The 23,704-nt window shown below is 39.8% G+C and overlaps 1 protein-coding gene across 1 annotated transcript; it reads left to right on the top strand.

Annotated features, from left to right (window-relative positions):
- Nucleotides 1–6,254: 6,254 nt before the first annotated feature.
- On the top strand, nucleotides 6,255–7,180 carry LOC147003418 (vomeronasal type-1 receptor 4-like). Its single transcript, XM_085840990.1, has one exon. It carries the CDS (start codon nucleotides 6,255–6,257, stop codon nucleotides 7,170–7,172), a length of 918 nt encoding a protein of 305 aa, XP_085697116.1. The 3' UTR covers nucleotides 7,173–7,180.
- The last annotated feature ends 16,524 nt before the right edge of the window (nucleotides 7,181–23,704 follow it).

Genomic DNA, 23,704 nt, shown 5'->3' with positions numbered 1-23,704 from the left:
TATTATTAACGTGGTAAATTTCTTTCAATTTTTGAGTCATACTCAGCTCACTCATCAAACTCTTTGCACATCGACTGTCTCAGCCTTACACACCCAACTATAGATTATCTTCTGTTTCCATAAAATACATACCTCTTCAGAGTATGGCCTTTCCCACAATGTGACTAACCTACCAGGTACCAAATATTTAAAAACTGAATATCTTTACCATTAAATATCACTTATAATAGCTCCCCCCCAAAACAGTGGAATTTGTTCCCGCCTTCATCCAACTATGCTGGGACATTTTTAGTGTCTTAGTTCATTTAACTTGCTTCAATACACCATGAATAAACTGACCAAGGAAAAAAGAGTTCACTTGGTTTGGAGGTTTTATCAATCACCAGGGGACACCAAGGCAGGAAGCCAGAACAGGAACCTGAACTCAGCCACTGAAGGAGGATGAGAAGCTTGACTTACAGGCTTGTTCCCCATGACTTGCTCAGCGTATTTCTTATACTATCCAGACCACATTCCCCGGTGAGCACTTCCCCATTGACATAGGAACTACCATATTTACCATATTATCAAGAAAATGCCTTAGAGATTTGACTACAAGTACTTTGATGAAAACATTTTCCCAGTTGAGGTTAGTCTTCCAGAAAACTGTATCTTCTATTCTTTTGACACAGAACTAGCAAAAATGGCTGGGCTTAATCTTGCACAAGTTATGTGAATTCTGCTGCAACCCCTGTGGGTTCATATCTATGTTCCCTGCACTGTTGTGTCCAGGAAACATTGTTTCATAAATTCTGCTCACCACAAATTCTATGAAGAACTAAGTTGTGGTGGGAGAGGTGTGATATCCACATTCTAGTGCTGAGTGAGCATACCAAACTCATTTCACTGCACAGTGACCAGCTGAGAGTTCCTGTGTTAATGAACATTCAAGAAGCTTCTCTGATGAGGGCTGAGAGATGCACTGATCTACAGGTGTAGAAATTACTCATCAAGAAATGTTTCAATTCTCGGTCCATTAAGAGAAACACTAGTACTGGGTTCCCTCCTAGTACCCATCTGCCCACAGAAAATATAAACAGTGACATTTATGAGTTCTAGCTTGTGGACAGGGTCTGTGGCCTAATAAGAAAGTAGTTGGTCTCTCCCATAACATTTTTTCTATGTTTTTCTTCTTCAATCTTTTAAAAATAATTCTGTCTTTATCTCCCCCCTGGTTTGCCCTCTGAGTATTCTTCATCTCATGCCTTGTTCCCCTTCTCCAAGAGGATGTCTCCACCTTCTACCCTCACTCAAATAGACCTCCCCATTCTCTGGGGCCTCAAGTCTCTCCAGGGTTAGGGGCCTCTACTTTCATTTAGTCCAGATTACACAGTACTCTGCTGTAAATACATGTTGGGTGCCTCATATTAGATGGTATATGCTGATTGGTTGGTGGCTCAGTGTCTGAGTCATTTCTGTGGTCCAGGTTAGTTGAGGCTGCTGGTCTTCCTATAGGGTTGCCCTCCTCCTCAGCTTCTTTCAGCTTTAATCAATGGATATATCTCATCAAGCCCATACTTGCAGGGTTCACAGAAGGATGGTATCGCTGACTACTTTTCTCCTCCAGTACTGTATGTGGCACCTTTTAAGAATGATTTCCACTTGACTTTTCAACCTGTTTTTATACCACCTATGGACATATGGGCGGCATACAAATCTTCAAAGTAAGTACTAGTTTGATTTCTTCATGTTCTGTGTGTTTAGTATGTGCTCAGACACCAAGTTTTGGAGAATTACCAGCACCATGGTAACTCTCATAGCCTGTGAGTTTTGGTTGTGGCTTAGATAGTGCTTTGGGGGTTAATTGGCAAGCAACTAGAAAAAGAAATCACCTAAACCTGAAAGAGAAGTTTACGTGCTTCTGTAAGGCAAAGGACACTGTCAGTAGGACAAAACGGCCACCTACAGAATGGGAGAAGATCTTTAACAATCCTACATCTGTTAGAGGGCTAATATCTGATATATACGAAGAACTCAAGAAGTTAGACTACAGAAAATCAAATAACCCTATTAAAAAATTGGGTACAGTGCTAAACAAAGAATTTTCAACTGGGGAATATCAAATGGATGAGAAGCACCTAAAGACATGTTTCATATCCCTAGTCATCAGGGAAATGCAAATCTAAGAAGCCTTGAGATTCCACTTCACACCATTCAGAAAGGCTAAAATTAAAAACTCAGGTGATAGCAGATGCTGGCAAGAATGCGGAGAAAGGGGAACACTCCCTCATTGCTGGTGGGATTGCACGATGGTACAACCACTCTGGAAATCAGTTTGGCAGTTCCTCAGAAAACTGAACATAGTACTACCTGAGGACCCAGCTATACCACTCCTGGGCATACACCCAGAGGATGCTCAAACTTGTAATAAGGACACATGCTCCACTATTTTTATAGCAGCCTTTTATAAAAGCCTGGAGCTGGAAAGAACCCAGATGTCCCTCAACAGAGACATGGGTACAGAAAATGTGATACATTTACACAATGGAGTACTACTCAGGTAGTAAAAAGGATGAATTCATGAAATTCTTAGGCAAATGGATAGAACTAGAAAATATCATCCTCAGTGAGATTATTGCATTTCAAAAGAACACATGTGTTATGTACTCGCTGATAAGTCGATATTAGCCTAAAAACTCCAAATAACCAAGATAAAATTCACATTACCACAGGAAGCTCAAGAAGAAGGAAGACCAAAGTGTGGGTGCTTTGGTCCTTCTTAGAAGGAGAATAAAATACTCACAGGAGCAAATATGAAGATCGAGTAGAGCAGAGACTGAAAGGAAGGGCATCCAGAGGCTGTCCCATCTGAGGATTCATTCCCATATACAGTTACCAAAGCCAGACCCTATTGTAGATGCCAAGAAGTGCATGCTGAAAGGAGCCTGATATGGCTATCTCCTAAGAGACCCTGCCAGAGCCTTACAAATACAGAGATGGATGCTCATAACCATCCATTGGACTGAACACAGGGCCCTCAATAGGGAAGTTAGAGAAAGGACCAAAGGAGTTGAAGGGGATTGCAACCCCACAGTAAAAATAATAACATCAACGAAATGGTCCCCCAAGGGCTCCCAGGGACTAATCCATCAACAAAGGAGTACACGAAGCTCCAGCTACATAAGTTGCAGAGGATGGCCTGTCATGCATCAGTGGGAGGAGTAGTTCTTGGTCCTATGAAAGCTTGATAGAAGCTCCAGTGTAGGGAAACTGAGGTCTGAGGGGTCAGAGTGGGTGGGTGGAGGAACATCCTCATAAAAGCAGGGGGAGGGAGGATGGGATAGACGGCCTGGGAGGGGACCATGAAAGGGTATAACATGTGAAATATAGATGAAGAAAATATCCAATAAAAATTTACTTATACCCATATAAAAAGAAATTACAAAAAAAATAAAAATCAAAGAAGCTTACATTATTTATCATGAGATGTCCACATGGAGGACTGTCCAACTAGTATAGTGCTGATTTATTAAAACTCCTTTGAAATATGCAAGTGAATGTATTACAGTAAGCCCCAATAGCAGTAAGTATATGTACAGTTTTTCAAAAGACACTTAGTCTGATGTATTCCTCTCCATATTTCTTGGTCTACTTTCTCTCTTACACACACCCAAATCTAACTCTTCATGTTCCATTATACCCTTTCATCCTTTATAAGACTGTATTCTACCTCCTCATTTTTTCATCATGCAATGACTCTTACAAATTCCTGACTTTGAAGGTTATTTCAATATAATTATGTATTAGGCTAATAAACCATATGTAATTGTCAATTAGCCAATATAAATTTCACAGTTGAAATTATGGATATGTGCTTGTCCTAGACAAACATAAGATATCTAAGCAATTAATGACCAGTTATTCTTTCGTTTTGTCTTATTTCCACATATATCCCTTTTGAGTACTGGTAATTTCATTTGTAAAAATATTGTGCAATGATATCTTATTTCTCACACATTTAAGTATATGTACTTTGTGCCTGAGAAAATGTTGTTGCAGGTGTGAATATCAATAAATGTTTAGAACATACAATTGTTAGATTTATAATCAGAACTTTTACTTTTCATCATTGAAAATCAAAACTAAGTCCCTAGTTTTTTATTATACCTAGAGCAGAAATGAGTTGGATCTATCTATTTCTTAACGATTGCTCAATCCATATCTTTGCTTGTAGTATGTCCAGGATTAATTACAAATGAGATTCTCTAGATACTATCAAAGTATATTAGACCTGTAATAAGGATTCATGAGTATATCAGAAAAAAAGTCATAATGACATGAAAACAAGTGGATATTGGAATAACCCCAAGATTCAGGTAGGAGAGGCCAGCTTCAGTTAATAAATTTGTCATTTATAAATGTCCTGGGTCAAATATGGGAAAAGTTGGAATGAAGCAACTTCCTGGGAAATTATAGAATCTGACATTGCCAGTTTTCTAGAAGGACTTGGTGTCAGAATAATTTTGCAAGAGTGAAATAGTAGGGAGGAGAGTACTCTGTAGAAACTCACATAATGAGTCCCTTGTTCTAACCTGGAGTGCCCCCAATTCACATCTGACTACGAGATCAATTCAGAACTTAGATTTTCCCAAAGGGAACATGAAAACCCTTCCCTAACTTCTGCCCAGGTGCTCATTAACATCTAACAAACTCCTAAACATCACCATTAAGTATTAGAAAGGAATGGAGGTTTGCTCTAGGGATAAATGCTTTTTTCCTTCATTGGAGGTATCCCAAAGACACCATGCAGACAAATGTGCCGACACCACAGATGACACAATAACAAACTCCCTGAAGAATGTCATGTCCCAGTGCCCTATTATTTTATGAGACTGGAAACTTGGACTTTGTTTGGTTTCCTTCACAGCATTGCATGGAGAATAAGAAACCATTCTGAATTTCATTGCATTCTTTCTCAGGCAAAGAGTGACACAGAGAAGCTCCTCAATCCAGGCACTAGGAAATATGCTTCCATAGGAGCTGTGCTCTGCAGCTGGCCTTCAGATGAGCATCTTCATCGTGACTGAAGCTCAGAAGGTGGGATTCTTCCAACCATAGACTTCTGCTTAAAATTCTTTTTTCTTTTCTTCAGTGAAAATTGTCTTCTGAAGCCAACATGAAAAATTATTTCTGAAGTCTGCAGGTAAACTTGAATAGGTTAATATTTTGCTTTCATCTCAAAGAAATGTCTGTGTCCTAGATCAGTACTCAGGAGATAACAGCATTCAGTGTAACATGTATGTGAGATGTTGAATTTTATCTGCTGGATGGAGGCCGTCGTGCTCCTATAGAAAACATATAAACAAGTAAAGTGCAGACTAAGCATCAGCTTGCAAAGGGTGTAATTTGGATTAATAATTAGTAATAAGGATTGTGTTAATAATTTTGGAGGGAAGCTGCAGGTGACACAGCTAAGGCTCTGGCACCTGACATTTTTGAACAAAAATTAAGATCAGGAAAATTATGAATAAATGAAACTTGTTAGCAAGTGCTTTTTTTTTTTTTCTTTTTTGCACGGAGGACGCATATGTAAGCCTACGTTCATCTGTGTGATTAAAACACAGGTGGCTTTATCAGAAGTATTTGGTGTTTTTTTTATTTTTTATCTTGAGGATGAGTAGTATAAAAATTTGTGAAAAGCCAAAAACTTTGTTTTCTAAAACTGAATTCAGTTACACAACTTTATTATTATGTGCAATATTATATTGTTCTCATACATACTATTCTTAATATGTTACTGTAACATAAGGAAACTCAATTAATTATTTTTATGTTGAATTTATATATTCTTTTATTTTTTATTGATTAAGGTACATCCCATTTGAAGCCTCCCCTCTCTCTTAATTGTATTGAACTCTGATGATGGAATCACAGGCTCATACTAGACTCTTTCATGCCTGAATTCATATGCAAAGCCCATGGTGTGTTAAAATGTATGTTACTGTGTTCTTGACCTACTGGACCAATAAAGATGTAGTTGCTATACAAAATTTATATTGAGGGAGTAGTAACAAAATCAGTATAAATTTTTATTTGAGTTATTATACATACATAGTTTTCCAGGCAATTTGCCTGTAATGTGATAGAATAATGCCTCACTTATCAAGTGAAGAAATTGTCTCAAATCAACTGGTAAGTGTGGGCAATAAAACAGAGACCTGAAGAGAGTAGTGTCCTACCTAATCATCACTCCAGGGTCCTGTAAAGCCCACTCCATGTCTGCTGATGGTAAATCCCTGGAAACCACTGAGGAAGTGGCTCTTCAGATCCTCTTGCTTTGCCAGTTTGGGGTTGGAACTGTGGCCAATGTCTTTCTGTTTGTCCATAATTTCTCTCCAGTCTTGACTGGTTCTAAACAGAGGCCCAGACAGGTGATTTTAAGCCACATTGCTGGGACCAATGCCTTGACTCTATTCTTCACTATATTTACAAACAACATGATGGCTTTTGCTCGTAAAACTCCTCCAACTGATCTCAAATGTAAATTAGAATTCTTCAGTTCAATGGTGGCAAGAAGCACAAACTTGTGTTCTACCTGTGTCCTGAGTGTCCATCAGTTTGTCACTCTTGTTCCTGTTAATAGAGGTATACTTATACTCAGAGCAAATGTTTCAAATTTGGTGAGTTATTCTTGTTACAGTTGTTGGTTTTTCAGTGTCTTAACTAACATCCACATTCCAATTAATTTCACTGGTCCACAGATAACAGACAATAACACTGACTCTAAAAGCAACTTGTTCTGTTCCACTTCTGGATTCACTGTAGGCATTGTCTTCTTGCAGTTTTCCCATGATGCCACATTCATGAGCATCATGGTCTGGACCAGTGTCTCCATGGTACTTCTCCTCCATAGACATCGCCAGCGAATGCAGCACATCCTCACTCCCAATCAGGACCCCAGAGGCCAAGCTGAGACCAGAGCAACCCGTACTATCCTGATGCTGGTGGTCACATTTGTTAGCTTTTATCTTCTAAATTGTATTTGTATCATCTTTCATGCCTTTAGTATGCATTCTCGTCTATTCGTAAGGCTTTTCAGTGGGGTTCTGGTTGCAGTCTTCCCCAGTATCTCTCCCTTACTGTTGATCTTCAGAGATCCTAAAGATCCCTGTTCTGTGCTCTTCAAATGTTGAAAACCAGAGTCACTGAAAAATGCCAAATACAGGAGACAGCTTTACTAACACCATTAAGTACTTTATTCCATAAATATGTTTCCAACATTTTGTATGAACAAGATGTGGTGCTCACTGCTATAATTTTAAAAGAATAAGGCTATACTCATTTGTTGATGTGAAATGATTTCTGGTTGGAACCTGACTGACATGGTAATTGAGTTATTCACCATCCTCTGTTCTCCTGTATTCTGCTGCAGGCTGGACTGAAACGGATGCAATCAATTTTCAATAAACAGTTTAATGTGTAAATGGTCTTGATCAAACTGACACTCTCCCTTCTTCTTAGCTAATACTTTACATTTTAGATAAGGACAGAATCCCTCTCTCTATTTCTCTATCTGAACAAACGAGGATGCATTGTTATGATTAAGTATTTTCAAGAATGAAATTTATATAAATAGCAAATATATTGCATGCCATTCCATTTTAGTTAGGAGATATATGCTTTGCTACCTTGGGCCCTACTCAGGTGAGAGTCAAGTATTGAACATCATACCTTTTTGCTCTCTAGAGCTGTACAATCTGTTGATTATATCAAGAATAGATAGGAAAAGAGACAGAAATAGCTCATGCTCAGAAAACTTAAGAGGACCAGGGAGGTATCTAGGATCCACACTGGAGATCTTCTCCTGAAAGACCTTGGTAAAATCTTCACTCTGGGCCATGGTGAAATTGTTTTTTCAATCATCACAAACACCTACCAATCAGACAGGAGACAAGACATATCAGAACAATGAGGAGTGAAAGTTGTCACTATGTCAGTGACTTTCTCAGTCGCAAAATTATTTTCTCTGAAGATTAAAATCAAGCATCTAATATTTTCAGCTATCTGAGAATGACCAAGGCAAGAAAGACCACAAGATAAATATCTGGAGTGGTTATAGCTGTCAGTGTGATGAAACTTATAATCTGACTTGTGGTACTTACTCTTGTGAACAAAGAATATTTTAGCATTCATTTTTTTGTTCATGTGTATTAGGTATGTATGTATTTGTGGGGATTCCCTCCTCTTAAGGAGAATAGGTGTCATACCACTAGAGCTGGAGTTACAAACTGATGTAAGCCTACAAATATAGTTCCTCAGAATCAAGCTCTGATCCAATGTAAATGTGGCCAGGGTTCTAACCTGCTGAGCCATCTCTGGAGACCCACACTGAGAAATTTATCCAACACACTTAACTTTTCACTTCCAATTTGGGGGAGTAGGAAATCATTAATATCAGCTATATTGAAAGAGCTTGAAATAATAGAATAGGCACCAACAGTTTGTATGTTCTATAGTGGGGAATAGATTCACACTGACTTACAAAATTAATACTCAGACTCTTCATGTACCCTTTCACAGACCTGTACTGACAATACAACTGACAAGCCCACAGCACCAAGTCTTGATCCTAACACTGGCCATAATAAGAATCAGCAAGACAGCTCAGCAGCTAAAGCACTCACCGCTTAGAAATGATTATCCCAGGTCCTACCTAGTGGAGAGAACAAACTCCTACAATTGTACACTGCCTTCCTCAAATCTGTGCTTGAACATGCCCACACACCAAAAAGAAAAAAGTGCATTTTCTAAGTTCAGTTTAATCAGTTCAGTGTATCCTATAACTCTGATCTCTGCCTGTTAATCTGTGTATCCCCTTATCTCTAAGCATTATTTTGGTGTACTTTAGTGGACTGTATTATCTACTACCCTTCCAACACTTTTTTCACCACATGATTTCCAACCAACACTCAGTAGTAAAGAAAAGTTAGTGAGGAAAAGGAGTGTAGTCCTCTGAAGACTTCCTGCTGAATAGAGTCATTTGGTTGCTTTTGGTAAGTCCAAAATCTATCATCATGATATCTCCAACCAGCAGTCAAACAAGACAGCCAAACAGCAATACATCAATAGCGAAATCAGGAGCAGGTACAGCAGCAAAGGGGAATGACAATATCAGGCTCAGCAAGAGTCACCACAGGCCCTCTTGGGGGTCTCTCATAAATACCTTTTCAAGGGTCCCCAGAATTCCAAATAAAACTTTCTGCAGGTGGAAAAAAAATCATACCCCTCCTAAAGCATGAGACACTCATAATTATTTGTTGTGGACAATTGGAAGCAGCCCCATATCCCATATCAGGGATTAAAACAAAAACATGCATATAATATAACTGGGTTTTTGACAAAATGAAAATTGTCAATCAGTGAAAATAAAGAACAAATACTGAAATGTTAATAAAATTCAAAGAAGGCATGAATTACAATGAGCTAGGAAATGAGATAGGAAAAGAGACAGAAATAGCTCATGCTCAGAAAACTTAAGAGGACCAGGGAGGTATCTAGGATCCACACTGGAGATCTTCTCCTGAAAGACCTTGGTAAAATCTTCACTCTGGGCCATGGTGAAATTGTTTTTTCAATCATCACAAACACCTACCAATCAGACAGGAGACAAGACATATCAGAACAATGAGGAGTGAAAGTTTTAAAGGGCAGAAATTAGCAGGTAAAATTTCAAGAAAAAATGCACAAAGAAAGAAAGAAAGAAAAAGAAAGAAATGGCCTTTCTATGTTCCATATAAAGTTCCACACCTGAGACTGCAATCTCTGATCTATACTCCTCTTCCTGGCCCATAGTTCTGCCTGCCTTCCAAGATGCTGAGTCTTGCATGGTCATGAGGGTGATGGAATGACATGATCCCAACTCTGGGACAGAGCCAGCAGGACATGGGACTCCACAGGTGTTGAGAGTTATCAGGAAATATGATCGTTGACATGTTTATTGTGGAATGTCCTTTCTGGGAGGTTAATACCTCTTAGGATGGGAGGGTATGTTTATGTCTTAGCAAAAAGGATAAATGCTGTGACCTTCAGGGTAGCCCTTAAGGCTATAGGAAAGAACACTGAATATATGAATATAAAAATATTTAGACAGGATTTCTCAACTATTCAAAATATAAGGATGTAGTATGAGTTATATGAGAGGCTTCATGCACCAAAAAGTACTGAAGCAGCTGCACTATGATCCAGCTTGTCAGAAAGATACAAAGGCAGGCAGATATAAAAGCAGGCAGGTTTCTGAGTTCAAGGACATCCTGGGACAGAGGAAATTTAGACCCAGCATGTGGGAGCAGTGATCTCAGTGCTGGATCCTACCCTGATAGCTTATTGTATGTTCTTACAAAGCAAGCAGATTTCTGAGTTTGTTTGCCATGTTAAGAAAAATGTGCTTGCTATCTTTTCTTAGAAGTTAAGGGGATAAGTTCAAAATTTGTGATATAATCAAAAGAGTATATGGGGGTGCAAATTTCATTGACATGAAAATAAAAGCATGAGCTATTGTCTGTTAGAGGTTATCTCTCTGGTCATCTTCAGAAACCTGTCTTAGCAGAACACCAGGCTATCAGCTTGTACCCCACAACTGACTTCAAGCCATTCTTTTTGTTGCGCCCAAATACCAGTTCCTCAGAACCCCTCTCTAAGCCAAAGCTGGTCGTTGGCACCAGGAGGCCTATTGACATCCAGAACAACTCACTCTCCAATTTCCTGCCTGCTGAACTCCATTACTCCCAGAAGCTGTGAGGTCTGCCCAATTCTCTCCATTCTTTCTGTGCCCTATCTTCCTGTCCACACCTCTATATACAATTGAGAACCTGCACTCCACACCCTGGTCCAAAGCTCTGCATGCTTCATGGGAGACCTGTTACTAACTGGGACAATCAGTCCCAGAGGCCTTCTATGACCTTGTATGACCAGGACAGCTAATACCAGAGACAACAAGATGGCTAAAGACATGAGCTAAACTATGGTAAGGAAAAGCCAGTGCAATATGGCACCATCGGTAACCAGCTATCCTACTCTAGCAAGCAGTGGGTACCCTGACACACCTGAAGAGCAAGAAAATGAAGAATTATCTTATGAACAATACAGAGGCCTTTAATGAGGAAATAAGTAAATATCTTTTTAAAATACAGGAAAATACGCTCAAACCGACCTTTAAAAAGGAAACAAATAAATATGAAGGAATACAGGAAAATGCACACAAACAGGTGAAGGAAATAAATAAAACTGTTCAGGACCAGGAAATGGAAATAGAAGAAATAAAGAAAACAAAAAAGGAGCCAACCCTGGAGAAAGAAAGCTTAGAAAAGAGAATTACAAGCCACAAGCATCACCAACAGAATACAGGAGAAAGAAGAGAGAAGCTCAGCCATCAGAGATACAAAAGAAAAATTGCTGTATGGGTCAAAGAAAATGTCAAATGGATAGATTCTAATACAATACACTCAGAAAATTTGGGACACTATGAAAAGACAAAAACTAAGAATAATAGAAATGAAGGGAGAAGAATCCCAACTCAAAGGCACAGAAAATATACTCAACAAAAATCATAGAACAAAACATCCCTAACCTAAAGAAAGAGATGACTATAAAACTACAAGAACCAAAATAGATTGGATGAGAAAGAAAGTCCTGCCAGCATATAATAAAACACTAAATGTACATAACAAAGAAAGAAATTTAAAAGATGAGGGGGAGAAAAGGACAAGTAATATATAGGGTAGACCTGTTAGAATTACAGCTGACTTCACATCAGAGGCTCTAAAAGCCAGAAGGGCATGGATATGAGTTTTGCAAACCTTAAGAGACCACAATATCAACCCAGGAAAATGTTCAATCACCATAGATAGAAAAGTAAACATATTCCATGACAAAAACAATTTTAAGCAATATATATTTAATAATAGAACCATTCAAAGGTTACAAGAAAGAAAACTTCAACTCAAGGAGCTTAAATATACCCAAAAAACCATAAGAACTTAATCATTAAACAGCAAAAACAAAAGAATAGAATTACATCCACACTATAACACCTCCAACAACAAAACACCAAGAAGTAACAATCATTGGGTATTAATATCTCCCAACAGCAATGGATTCAAGTCACTAATAAAAACAGAGTAGAGAGGCAAAGAGAATCCATGATTGTACTATATACAAGAAATACAGCTCAGCAACAACAATAAACACTGCCTCAGAGTAAAGGACTGGAAATAGGTTTTCCAAGCAAACGGACCCAGGAAACAAGCTTGCCTAGCCATTATAATATCTAATAAAACAGACTTTCAACCAGAAGTTATGAAAAGAGATGGAGAAGGACACCTTATATACATCAAAGGAAAAATCCAGCAATATGATGCCTCAGGTCACACACACACACACACACACACACACACACACACACACACACACACACACACACACATGCGCGTGTACACACACACAAGCACACACACGCACACACTCACACACACTCACACACATACTGCATGGCTGTAATAAAGTAGTCCAATAACTCATACATATACATACATACATAAAAACATACATACATACATACATACATACATACATACATACATACATTCATACAAACTTACATGCACACAGAGCTACAGATAGACATACACATTAATACACAGAATGGTTAGAGCAAGCTCCAAGCCTTTTACATACACTTACATATATAAAAACATTGGTGGATGGAGGAAGCTCCAACACACACCCAGACAAGCTTTATATATATGCATACATACAGATACTTCTGCTCAAGGAACTTTGTTCCAAACTTCCACTCAAACAAACTTTACACTTATACACACATACACTTAGTTCTTGGATGAAAGGAAAAATTTTCAGCTCTCCACTCTTTATTCCTTCTTCCATAGGTTATATATCCCAGCAAAAATTTTCAAGCAGAATAAAACTACAATGTGATTATGTTTTAGTTTTCTTCTTGTAAATGATTATGAAAAACAGTGTGTTCTCCAATACTGTTACAAGAAATAACATTATATAGTAAAGGCAAAGAAAACAAATTATCCCCAAACACCTAGGTACATTTGTTTATTTATTTTATTTATTTTTTATTAGATATTTTCTTTATATATATATATTTCAAATTTCAAATGCTATCCCGAAAGTTCCCTATAACGCCGCTGCCCCCCCCCCCCCACCGCCCTGCTCCCCTAACCACTCACTCCCAGTTCTTGGCCCTGGAATTCCCCTGTACTGAGACATATAAAGTTTGCAAGACCAAGGGGCCTCCCTTCCCAGTGATGGCCGACTAGACCATCTTCTGATACATATGCAGCTAGAGAAATGAGCTCTGTGGGTACTGGTTAGTTCATATTGTTCCAACTATAGGGTTGCAGACCCCTTCAACTCCTTGGGTGCTTTCTCTAGCTTCTCCATTGGGGGCACTGTGTTCCATCTTATAGATGACTGTGAGCATCCACATCTGTATTTGCCAGGCACTGGCATAGCCTCATATGAGACAGATATACCAGGGTCCCTTCATCAAAATCTTGCTGGCATATAACCTAGGTACATTTATAACTAAGCAACTTATTATAAATTTACAAAGTGTACACAATAAAGGTAGTTTTTTCATCAAGTTTCTCTTCCTGGCAGGCAGAAATTACAAAGAAAGGAACAAGTATTTTATTATTTATCTTGAAAATAATCTGGAAAAAGTTTAAAGGAATCACAAATCTAAACTTTTATATAAAAATCAATCATGTCGATTTTGAATCCTCAGGATGCATATCTATCCATCAGCAATTCTTTTTTTTTGCCTTTTTTAATATTTTTAATATTTTTATTACATATTTTCCTCAATTACATTTCCAATGCTATCCCAAAAGTCCCCCATAGCGCCCCCAACTTCCCTACCCACCCATTCCCATTCTTTTGGCCCTGGATTCCCCTATATTGGGGCATATAAAGTTTGCAAGTCCAATGGGCCTCTCTTTCCATTGATGGCCGACTAGGTCATCTTTCGATACATATGCAGCTAGAGACAAGAGCTCCGGGGTTCTGGTTAGTACATCATGTTGTTCCAACAATAGGGTTGCAGATCCCTTTAGCTCCTTGGGTACTTTCTCTAGCTTCTCCATTGGGAGCCCTGTGATACATCCAATAGCTGACTGTGAACATCCACTCCTGTGTTTGCTAGGCCCCGGCATCGTCTCACAAGAGACAGCTATATTTGGGTCCTTTCAGCAAAATCTTGCTAGTGTATGCAATGGTGTCAGCGTTTAGAAGCTGATTATGGGATGGATCCCTGGATACGGCAGTCTCTAAATGGTCCATCCTTTCATCACAGCTACGAACTTTGTCTCTGTAACTCCTTCCCTGGGTGTTTTGTTCCCAATTCTAAGAAGGTGCACAGTGTCCACACTTTGGTCTTCATTCTTCTTGAGTTTCATGCGTTTAGCAAATTGTATCTTATATCTTGGGTATCCTAAGTTTTGGGCTAATATCCACTTATCAGTGAATACATATTGTGTGAGTTCTTTTGTGATTGTGTTACTTCACTCAAGATGATGCCCTCCAGGTCCATCCATTTGGCTATGAATTTCATAAATTCATTCTTTTTAATAGCTGAGTAGTACTCCATTGTGTAAATGTACCATAATTTCTGTATCCATTCCTCTGTTGAGGGACATCTGGGTTCTTTCCAGCTTCTGGCTATTATAAATAAGGCTGCTATGAACATAGTGGAGCATGTGTCCTTCTTACCGGTTGGGACATCTTCTGGATATATGCCCAGGAGAGGTATTGCTGGATCCTCTGGTAGTACTATGTCCAATTTTCTGAGGAACCACCAGACTGATTTCCAGAGTGGTTGTACAAGCTTGCAATCCCACCAACAATGGAGGAGTGTTCCTCTTTCTCCACATCCTCGCCAGCATCTGCTGTCACCTGAATTTTTCATCTTAGCCATTCTGACTGGTGTGAGGTGGAATCTCAGGGTTGTTTTGATTTGCATTTCCCTGATGATTAAGGATGTTGAACATTTTTTCAGGTGCTTCTCTGCCATTCGGTATTCCTCAGGTGAGAATTCTTTGTTCAGTTCTGAGCCCCATTTTTTAATGGGGTTATTTGACTTTCTGGAGTCCACCTTCTTGAGTTCTTTATATATATTGGATATTAGTCCCTTATCTGATTTAGGATAGGTGAAGATCCTTTCCCAATCTGTTGGTGGTTTTTTTTGTCTTATTGATGGTGTCTTTAGCCTTGCAGAAGCTTTGTAGTTTCATGAGGTCCCACTTGTTAATTCTCGATCTTACAGCACAAGCCATTACTGTTCTATTCAGGAATTTTTCCCCTGTGCCCATATCTTCAAGGCTTTTCCCCACTTTCTCCTCTATAAGTTTCAGTGTCTCTGGTTTTATGTGAAGTTCCTTGATCCACTTAGACTTGACCTTAGTACAAGGAGATAGGAATGGATCGATTCGCATTCTTCTACATGTTAACAACCAGTTGTGCCAGCAGCATTTGTTGAAAATGCTGTCTTTCAGCAATTCTTAATAAGGCATATCAGAAGGCTGAGGACAAAAATGGGTATAAGAAATCTATCACCACCTGTCCAACCTCAGTGAGAGTCACATTAGCCATTGCTGCCATTGTTCTTGTTCCCTGACCATAAAAGGTCCTAGCTTAGCAAGTAAGAGTGTGCCTTTATGAACTTCTAGTTGTTCCCTAAGATTTTTGATATCACAGCCAGTAGTGGAAACATCTCAACATAGTTTCACTAACGATTTTATCTTTCCAAATGATTTCTAGGAGAGGTGGTCATGGCTCACAATCTACTTCTGTAAGTTATTCTCTAGTGTAGTGATTGAATCATTGATCAGCTCCAGCAGCAATGCCTGTAATAGATCAAGCATTATTATTTTGAATGCCAGAAATACTGATCATTGACATTCTGAAACCCCCCTAAGAGATTTCATAGAATTCTTAATCTAAGAGGGATGTGAGGGCAGTAAGCAGAGCAGAACTCCATAATAGCATGAAGTCCTCATGACATATTGTCCTTGGTGGTGTGCCACACCAAGACTCACCCATGTGGCTGTGATAATCAGTGGGATGGCCACATTCCCTGAGTTGTAAAGCCATTGGTCATTCCTTGGCAATATTTGGACATCAGAAAAAAGGAAATGAAAACTACATTCAGATTCTATCTAAAACCTATTTGAATGGCCAAGATCAATAACACAGGTGTCTGCTCATGCTGGCAAGGATGTGCAATAAGGGAATTGCTCATCCATTGCTGGTGAAAGTAAGAACTTGTACAGTCACTATGGGAATAAGAATAGAGGCTCCACAGAAAGTAGGCAATAGATCTATCTCACCACTCTTGGATATTTACCTGAAGGGCACTTCATTTCTACTAAAAGGACGTGTGTTCAACCATGATTGTTACTGTTCTATTTATTCATAATAGCCAGAACCTGGAAAAAACCAAGAATTCACAATAAAAGAAGGGATAAAAATTATGGCACATTAGCACAATGGAGCATTACTCAGCTGTTTAAGGACAGGCATCATGATGTTTATAGGAAAATGATTGAAGCTAGAAAAAAAAATCATCCTGAGTGAGGTACCCCACATCCAGAAATATAAATATGGTATGTATTCAGTTATATGCTGGAAGCAGGTGTGGTCGCATGGGCCTAGATGGTGCCCTGGACCATTGCCAGGCTCCGTGAATCCCACATGTTTACTGCCTTGCTCGAGCATGCACAGTGAGGCTGCATGCCTGGGCTGCCTGCCAGGTCAGCCTATTGGTGACTGACCTGAGCTCATGCCTGGAGCGTTTGTGAATTCTGATTGGATGAGGTGGGGTGGAGCTAGATGAGATCATGGGGCGTTAGTATAGGCGGTTTGTTGTTGTTGCCCTGGCCTAAGTGGAGAGAGGTTGTAAGAAAAGCTTCAAGAAGAAGTAAAAGAAGAAGCTCTTGTGTGAACCTCAGTTGGTGTCCGTGTAGTTCCTGTCTCCCCGGGAAGAAAGGACACCACCAAGTGGTGGCCTGTATGGGGAACTCATCGCGTTGGTTGGCAACAGTAAGTAAAGAAAGTATAGGCCTGAGAAAACTTTAGTAAACAGTGGTAAGGAAACTTTACCAAACAGTGTTAAGGAAACTTTAGTAAGCAGCGGTAAGGAAATTTTAGCAAGAGCAGTGGTAAGGAAATTTTCTTAAGCAGCGGTAAGGAACTTGTAATAAGTAGTGTTAAGGAAAGTTTAGTAAGCAGCGGTAAGGAAAGTTTTGTAAACAGTGGTAAGGAAATTTAGGTAAGTGGACAGTTTAGAACCTCTTTAGTTAGACTGTAAGAGTCTGTGGCTACCTCTAAATTCTGTGTTATTATCTAAACAATACTGAGAACATACCACTGCCTAAAGACTTTTTTATTATTTGGAATTTTAACTTACAAAAATTATTCCACTCTGTCAGAGGCACATGCCAATCTTAAATGTTCCCTGTTAATTAATTTTCTCTTAAGTTTTTTGTTGTGTTTAGTTCTGTTTGATACTTGAAAATGAGAGATCAGAGTGATGCCATCTTGTAAAGGGCAAAGGAAAATGCAGTTTCCAAATGGATGGCATTCAGATTTCAGTAGACAAGTCAAATAGATAGGGTGGGTGTATGAAGGTCAGACAGGAGAGGCAGAGCAGAGAGAGCAGAGGCAAATGTCCAAAGTGATCTAAATATAGACCAGGCAGCTTTACATTTTAAAAATGGGACTTGGATAGATAGTCCGGACAGGTAACCACAGAGACTTGAGACAGGACTACTATAGACTGAGACCATTAAGTCAGTAGCAAAATACTTGCAAAAGACAGGAGTACAGTTGGGAACCAATGCAGAACAGCCATTTCACAGTGACCACTGAACCTGTGCTTCAGTTATTTAAAAGTATCTGTAAGGAGGGAGCTACAGTGCCTGGCAGTCATATGGCCTGTGGAAATGGCTAAAGGATGTAGGTAGACAAATCACCAAACCCAGCAAGGAATTATAATTAAATCACCAGAAGGTGGTTGAAAAAGTAAACTTATTCTGCTAGAGAGAGCAACACCTTGGTGGAAGGTTGGTGTATCTAAGCTCAGTTTCTTTTTGGAGAGGTTTGAAGTGATTGTCTCTCTTCATGAAGGAGAAAATCAGAAAGGTTCCCGGGAAAAAAGGGATGAAACATTAACGTTCTTAGGTATAGAGATGAAGGTAAGGTTCCCGGGGAAAAAAGGGACGAAGCATTAAGGTTCTCAGGAATAGAGATGAAGGAATTTCAGCAAGAATTTTAGAAAGCATAGGCCTGATAGGTTCCCCGGAGAAAAGGGGACAGAGCACTAAGGATATAGATATAGAGATGGATGGAATTTAAATGATATTGGTTCAACTGTGACTAAAATGAAAGTAAAAATGTTAGCCATCTGGAACTTGGTCAGGGCATGCTTGAGGGATGCCAGTGGAAAGTACAATGCTGAAATAGAGGAAGGAGCAGCGGCGCCTGAGGAGGCGAAGGAGATTGCTTCTCAGGCTAGCCGCCAAAAACCCAAACAGCTTAGACAACAAACCAAAGATAAGAAAGAGAAGAAGGAACCTAGCTCTGAAGGGTCTACTAGTGACAGCGACGGGACTGATAGTTACAGTGACGCCTGTAGTCAGATGTCCCACTTGAGGTTGAGATGCAGTAGGCCACCCGAACCATCAGCCCCTCTGTTGCCTTCTCCTTTCCCTTATAAAGATGAGGGAGACAAAAGGGGAAAGTGTAGTCTTCAAGCAAATGTCTGGAAAAATGTGCCCACCGTTGTGGGGGCCTTCCCAGTATTTCAGGACCAACAGGGGCAACAGTATCATGAACCCCTGGAGTGGAAGGTTGTACAAAGATTGAAGGAGTCAGTTTCGACTTATGGGGTCCAGGCTGCCTTTATAAAATCTCAAACACGCATTTAAACTATGATAAAGGCAGTAAGAGTTAAGGTTAGGTACCTTTTGAGCAATTTCCTCAAAGATAAAACATTGCAACCTGCAGGAAAGCTCCTGAAGACTCAGTAGTAGAAACTTGAGCCATTAAAGGAGAATGCTTTAAATGAAAGAAAAAGAGAAAAGATGGTTTATATAGTGGATGGGAGGACTAGCCAATAGTTTTAGAAGGAAAACAACACTATGAAAGGGACCATTATTTTGTGTAATATAAAAACACTTAAAGTTCTTAGGTATACATATGTATGCTCTATGTAAATATGTTACAAATTTATGTCTATAAAATCTGTATTTCAGTAAGCATTGAAAAGATATGGAAAAGACATTTAGGGAACAGGCAGGGAACAGAAGGTCGTGTGGTATGGGGGTATAGAACAGAATATAGCCAAGTTTGAATAAAATGTTTTTCTTTATGTTCTTCTGTGTTTTGAAAGTAATAAGGTGTTCATAGAAATAAGATCATGGTTTCCTCCACCAGAGGGGTGTCTGCCATTTCCCCTAGAGATAGAATTGCTCAAATTTTGCTTTTGCCTAGTCACCATGCTAGCTTCCCTTCAAGGGGACTGAAAAAAATGAAATTGGGGCTTTGGCTCCACTGGAATACAAATTTGAAAACTGGTATCCTTATGGTTAACCAAAGAGTGGATTGGTTGCGGGAACAGATGAATATTTTGGAGCAGTTAGTATTTGCTTCATGCATTACTCATATGGCAGGAATGTGTGTAACCTCTGTTCAGTATCAGAATTTTTCCAGAGCTGCAGATCTGTCGTGTGCAATTTATCTGATGTGGCTAGGAAATTGGAACCATGATCTCGACACAAAGATGAAGGAATTGCGAGCATTGATTGTTGCCGTGAACAATACCCATGTGGAGATTACAACTGCAAAGCAATGGCTGGAGATCATCCAAGGAACTGTGGAATTCTTAAAAAAATGGGGAGGGATGGACTTTTGAGTGCTCCTGCTGACTGTTGTGTGTAGAGGAATGCTTTGGTGGATGGCATGTATGTGAAGGCAGCACAGGGCTGATAAATGAGCCTTAGTGCAGGCTATGGCAGCCTTGGAAGCAGGAACATCCCCCCCCCCCCCCATGTTGGCTCAGCATGCTGGATCAGTAATCAATGACAGGTAAGACCCTCGCGTGCACAAACCGACCTAAGACAGGGTGGCAAAGTGAGTTTGTCACTCCCATGATGGGTAAGGATGTGGCAGGGATGGGGGCAACCTAAGACAGATGTTGATCCCAGAGCTACTAATAAAACAAAAGGAGGGAGATGCAGGAAGCATGTGCGGCCCTATGGGCCTACATGGTGCCCTGGCCCATTGCCAGACTCCGTGAAACTCACATGTTTACTGCCTTGACCCAGCATGCGCAGTGAGGCTGCATGCGTGGGCTACCTGTCAGGCTGGACTGTTTCTCATGATCCAGACCTGTCAGCCTATTGGTAACCCCCTGAGCTCGTGCCTGGAGTGTTTGTGAATTCCGATTGGATGAGGTGGGGTGGAGCTAGATGAGGTAAGTCGGAGTGAGTATAGGTGGTTTGTTGTTGTTCCCCTTGCCTAAGTGGAGAGAGATTGTAAGAAAAGCTGCAAGAAGCAGTAAAAGAAGGTGTTGCGTGAACCCGACTTGGTGTCTGTGTCATTCTTTTCTCCACGGGAAGAAAGGACTGTGGACAATTATACATACAGACATAGCTATTAAATAAATGATAATGAAGGTACAAAGGAGATTGATACATAGAAATGTTCTAGTGAGTGACACATGGATTTCATAGAAGGGGAAAAGAGATTAGCTATGCTAAATGGATTAGGGGGTGGGTTGGAAGAGGACATAAGGTTGAAAGAGGGGATGTGGCGAAATAAGGCATATGAGAGATGTTATGAAAACCTATGGCAGTGGAAATTTCTAACATATATGAAAGTGATCCTACTGAAATTTTCTAATAACTGAGGGTACAGACTGACCACCTCTTTTCAACTAAGGGGTCTTCAAGTAGAGGGACTGTAGTGCATTCAACTGAGTTTTTGGCCAAAGATGTCCCATGGAAATGCCTACCAAACCCAGGCTGGGGCTGGAGAGATGGCTTAATGGTTAAGAGCACTGGCTGCTTGCTCTTCCAGAGGTCCTGAGTTCAATTACCTGCAACCACCTGGTTCCTAACAACCATATGTAATGGGATCTGATGTTCTCTTCTGGTGTGTCTGAAGACAGCTACAGAGTACACATATAAATTAAATTAATAAATCTTTTTTTAAAAAAAAAAACTAGGCTGATGTTAAGACAATGGTTTGATCTCCACAAACTGACAGTAGGATACCCTTACCTAGGACAACGCCCATACACTCCTTCAGCATGGAGAAGTTGACCTGATACCTACATCAAGCCTACACTCCTATATCTAGTGTCTTTGGTCGGGAAAAGTAGTCTGCAGGCTACCAAAAGAGACACATAAACACCAAGCCAGCAACAAATCTTTTGTCCTACAATCTGCCCCGCACACAAGTTATGTTAATGCAAAGGTGGCATGGAACTTGTGGGAGTATCCAACCAATGTCTAATTTGTCATAGACAGAACACATACACAGCACTGTCAGGTGACCAAGAACCAGAAATTAGATAGTCAACATACCGATGGTAAGACCAAATACTACCTCTCTAAAATAAATAAATAAGTAAACAAACAAACAAACAAAAAATAAAACATTGATAAAATGACTTCTATTGGTATTTTGTCATATTCATAGTTCAGTGTGTTATTTGCTGTTGTGTTAATCATCAGAGAAGATTCCTCCTTTGGCAGACAGAAACAGATTCAGAGACTCACAGCCTGGCATCATGTGGAAAGAGATTCCACAGAACACACAGCTCTAAATGGGATGTCTCCATCAAATCTCATCTCTCATAGCTCAGGGAAATTTCAAGAAGTGGCGTCAAGAAAGAGTGTAAGAGCCATGGGGATGAAGGACACCAGGAGAACTGGACTCACTAAATCAACAGAGCAAAGTACATACGCCCCCCAAATTATATGCCCCAATACAAGGGAATGCCAGGGCCATTATGCAGGAGTGGATAGGTTGGGGAGCAGGGCAGAGGGAGGGTATAAGGGACTTTCAGGATAGCATTTGAATTGTAAGTGAAAAAAATATCTAATACAAAATTGTTTGAAAAATGAATCCTGAGAGAAGGCTTAGCAATCAGTGACCCATTCATTCTCACACTTAGGTGTTAGATAAAAATACTAAGCTGAAAGCTTTTATATATGCAGGTAATCTGATGCAAACTCTTGTAGGCCCATGCTTGATGTTTCAGTCTCTGTGTATTCATATTCACTTTTCTCAGTTGATTTAGTGTGTCTAGTTCTCCTGGTGTCCTTCATTCCCATGGCTCTTACACTCTTTCTGGACTCCTCTTCTTCAGAGTTCCCTGAGCTCTGAGAGGTAAGATTTGCTAGAGACATCCCATTTAGAGCTGTGTGTTCTGAGGACTCTCTTTCCACATGATGCCAGGCTGTGAGTCTCTGAATCTGTTTCTGTCTGCCGTAGGAGGAACCTTCTCTGATGATAACTGAATAGGACACTGATCTATGAATATAGCAAAATACCATTACAAATCATTCTGTCAATGATTTTATTTTATTTCTTAGACAGGTAATATTTGGTCTTACGATAGGTATGTTGACTATCTAACTCCTGGTACTTGGTCTCCTGACAGTGCTGTGTATGGGCTCTGTCTATAACAAATCAGAAATCGGTTGGCTTTTCCCACAAGTTCCATGCCACCATTGCATTAACATATCTTGTGTGCAGGGAGGAATTTAGGCCAAAAGTTTTGTGGCTGAGTTTTTGTTTATGTGTCTCTTTTGGAAGCCTGAAGAGTACTTTTCTATACCAAAGACACTAGCTATAGGAGTGAAGGTTCCATGTAGGTATTAGCTCAACTTCTCCATATTGAGGGGGGTTTATGGGTGTTGTCCTAGGTAAGGGTATACCACTGTCAGTTTGTGGAGAGCAAACAACTAACGTTAGCCCGGGTGGTTTTTAAATAAAGATTTATTAATGTAATTTATATGTGTACACTGTAGCTGTCTTCAGACACACCAGAAGAGAGCATCAGATCCCATTACAGATGCTTCTTAGCCACCATATGGTTGCTGGGAATAGAACTTATATCCTCTGGAAGAGCAAGCAGCCTAGGTTTGGTAGGCATTTCCATGGGACATCTTTGGCCAAAAACTCAGTTGAATGCACTACAGTCCCTGTACTTGAAGACCCCTTAGTTGAAAAGAGGTGGTCAGTTGGGACTCCATACCCTCCGTTTTTAGAAAATTTCAGTAGGATCACTTTCATATATGTTAGCAAATTTCCACTGCCATAGGTTTTCATAACATCTCTCATATGCCCCCCAATTCCAGCTCTTTCTCTTAATTCCATCTCTCAACCTTATGATTCCCTGCACTTCTGGTCCCTTTCCAACTCATCCCCCTAGTCCACTCAGAAGAGTCAATCTCTTTCCCCCTTTCATGAAATCCTTGTGTCCCTCACTAGAACATTTCTATGTATCAATCTCCTTTTAACTTGATTATCATTAATGTAATGGCTAGTAACTATGTATAAGTGATGGTGATTGATAATAACGATGCCTGTGATGGTGATGATGCTGAAAAATGTGATACTGGTGGTG

The sequence above is a fragment of the Mus caroli genome, unplaced genomic scaffold, assembly GCF_978045245.1.
Source record: "Mus caroli unplaced genomic scaffold, Mus_caroli_1 scaffold_8, whole genome shotgun sequence".
NCBI classification, from domain to species: domain Eukaryota; kingdom Metazoa; phylum Chordata; class Mammalia; order Rodentia; family Muridae; genus Mus; species Mus caroli.
Note: the sequence above shows the minus strand (reverse complement) of the source record. Positions and strands in the feature narration are given on the sequence as shown.